This window comes from Mycetomoellerius zeteki, unplaced genomic scaffold, assembly GCF_001594055.1.
Source record: "Mycetomoellerius zeteki isolate Tzet28-1 unplaced genomic scaffold, Tzet1.0 scaffold106, whole genome shotgun sequence".
NCBI classification, from domain to species: Eukaryota; Metazoa; Arthropoda; class Insecta; order Hymenoptera; family Formicidae; genus Mycetomoellerius; species Mycetomoellerius zeteki.
This window is the reverse complement of record NW_017255975.1, coordinates 2,944,621-2,947,455: the sequence shown is the minus strand read 5'-3', so window position 1 is coordinate 2,947,455 and position 2,835 is coordinate 2,944,621. Positions and strand designations below refer to the sequence as shown.

General features: G+C 55.6%; 1 protein-coding gene across 3 annotated transcripts in view; it reads right to left on the bottom strand.

The window, feature by feature from the left end:
- The window catches only part of LOC108723968 (protein groucho-1), a 76,395-nt gene extending 74,204 nt beyond the window's left edge, over window positions 1-2,191 (bottom strand). For 2 of the 3 annotated variants that reach the window (XM_018450050.1, XM_018450054.1), the window contains exon 1: window positions 903-2,191. In XM_018450050.1, coding sequence (XP_018305552.1) covers window positions 903-962 — 60 coding nt within the window. In that variant the 5' untranslated portion in view covers window positions 963-2,191. The remainder of the gene's footprint in view (window positions 1-902) is intronic. The other variant, XM_018450062.1, reaches the window with a different exon arrangement.
- Window positions 2,192-2,835: the final 644 nt, after the last annotated feature.

Here is a 2,835-nt window from a genome sequence, read left to right as displayed (position 1 = left end):
CGTCGTCAATCGGGATCACGCATTCGCGCGCGTATACGGTGAAACTCGAGAAGTCGTCTGGATTCGTCGATGACATCGGATCGTATTACGAGAGGTGCGAAACGCGCTGCAGTCGGAGTAACGGGAGCGCAATCGAGCGCGACAGCTTAAGCACTCTGACAGGAAAGAAATCACCCTGCGGTGTGATTACTCTTTCGCGGCAAAGAGGACAGAAAGAGAGAGAGAGAGAAGGGAGGAGGGGGAGAGTGGCGCGTCAGAAACACAGCCCGCGATCAAGGAGGAGCGGGTTAAACAGGGTTAACAACGATGTAAATTACAGACGTAAATCAGACTGTCGCGCGCGCGACGCGAACGCGCCGGTCCGCGCCGGCGCGTCGCGACGCGGCGCGGCGCTACGTTAAGTATGCAACGTGCTGTAAAATAGACGGAAGGCACCGCGGCGGCGGTCTTGGAGAGAAAAAAAAAAGGAGCTCGACGACCGGAGCGCGGCCATTTCGCTGAGCGAGCGAGAGAAGTCAAACCCTATCGACGTCGCGCGATCTTTCGACGTCTAACTATATCCGACCCCGGCAAATGGAAGCGACGAGCAGAGATACGATCGCAGTTCGCAACCGCAAAATATATCACCGTCTCGCGTCGTCGACACCGTTATCGGTCGCATTCCGGCGGGGTGGCATCCCGAAGCGCGCATTCAGCCTAATTTATTCGGCCTGAGAATTTACATCGATTAAATCCGATAGCTATTTAATGATTACACAATTGCGGTTTACGCAGTTTATCCCCCGCCGAAAATGCCATCGCCGATATCGGGTGGTTTTGGGGGGGGGGGGGAGAATACAAGTAAACAACATTAGTGCTGTTATTATTATTATTACGTTACGTTATTGATAATCGCTACTCACCGGATGCCTGGCAGCGGCGGCGGCCACGGCGGCTGCGTTGATTCCGGCGCTGGGATACATCCTTCCTGCGTAATTCGATGCGTGGCAATATATGTACGACGTATCTCGCGGCTTGACTCCGGCGAGAGACGCTTACCCGGATATTCTTCAGTGGAAACGCGTCATGTCACACGCGGCACACTTATTCCGATGACTTGCTCCCTCGTCGGGGAAGAACAATAACAACAACAAACGGCACAACAGCAACAACCGTTAACAGGAGTAAACGACGTTTTCAAAGGGGGAGGAAAAAAGGCTGATTTTGGGGAGGCGCGTGAAATTAATAAACCTCGGCCGCTACGAGGACGATGATCGGCACTCTCGGCGATGACGTGTCGCCTCGCGACGACGTGCTACGTTCCGGTGCGACGCGTACACGAGCGTGATTCGCAACACCCCGTTTCCCCGCCGAAAATCCATCGGCGGTCGCCACCAATCCATCCGTCACTACCGTCTCATCGGACGCGCGGGGGAGACCGGCCGCTTAAATGTATCACACACACCCTCCTCTCCCCTTTACACTCGCGCGGGCAGTGGTCGGTAGCGGCCTCTCTCCTTCCCTCTCGCGGCTCGCCGGGTCAGGTGAGGCTGGTCGTCGCGTTCATTCGGAATCATGCACAGCGCGCGCACGAGCCGACGGGACGGGACGAGGCGAGCGAGAAGGCAACTCGATCTCCTCGGCGACGCCGTGTCCGCGCGCGTCTTTTCTTTGTGCTCTGTGAATGCGACAGACCCTTTTTTTTCTTTTTTTTATTTTTTTCGGTCGGTAAGGAAGGAGAAAACGACTACCTACGTCGTCACCGCGTCGTCGTCGGCGCGCCGGAGAAACACTGGCCCCGAAAAATTTCCTCACTTCCCCCGACGGCACACGTTTTTATTTTTCGATCTATTTACTTCACTCCCGCTTCTTCGTCTCCGCTCTCTTCACGATGGCGGTAGCAGCGGCGTCGTCGAGCGTCGCGGGCAACACTGATGCGCGTCACACGCGTTGGCACACTGCACACCACTCCGTTGTTTACCCGAGCGCGAACGTAAGGACGCGCGCGCGTATACGACCGCGATTGAGATTGTTGAATATCACCGCGAAAATGCGGAGTAAACACTCGCTCGAAGGATCGCGGAACGATCGATGTGTGTCACTTACAAAGAAGTTCTCGCGAGAAATCCTGGCGGGCGTTAAAGCGCGCGAATCAAAGCGACGCAGACGAACCTCTCTCCACAGCGGCTACGGAGCGACTGACGGATAGACCGATGGAGGGGGATCGTGTTCTCCCCTCTCGGTTCAGAGTTACTCTCTTTACCCCCCTTGCAACGTTTCGCCCACAATCCACGACTCTCCCACTTCTTCGCTACCTACGTCGCCCGCCTCGCTCCCCCGCGGCCTGTCGGGCCCGCTACTTCGCGTTTAAAGCCGCCAAGCATCCCCTCGAATGTCTCTCGTCTCCTCTACGCTCGTATTAACCGGCGCGATAGCTCCTTCGCAATTAAGTCGCGTTACGTAAGGATCTCGAAAAGGCGAGCATGAAAATCACGGCTCGTTAAAACGTTGCTCTACGCGTCCCTCTTGCAAACTCCATCCGTCTCCCTCCCCTCCCCCCCCCTCTCTTGCGCTGTTCTCTCGCTCCCTCTCTCTCTCTCTTTCATATCTCCACTATTCTTTCTTACGTATGATCGAACGTTTTATCCAGCTCCTTTCCAACGAGGAATGTTCATCGTGATTTTCGATCGTCCACGCGCGTCTTTACGATCGTCTTTACGCGTCGCTCGTCAGCGATGAATGGTAATTCCGGCGGAATGGAATTGTATCGTCATTACAGCGGCCTGGCGTCCCGATTTTGTCGTCTTGCCGTAGTCGCGACGACGTCGCGCGGCGGCACTTTGACTTTACAACGAT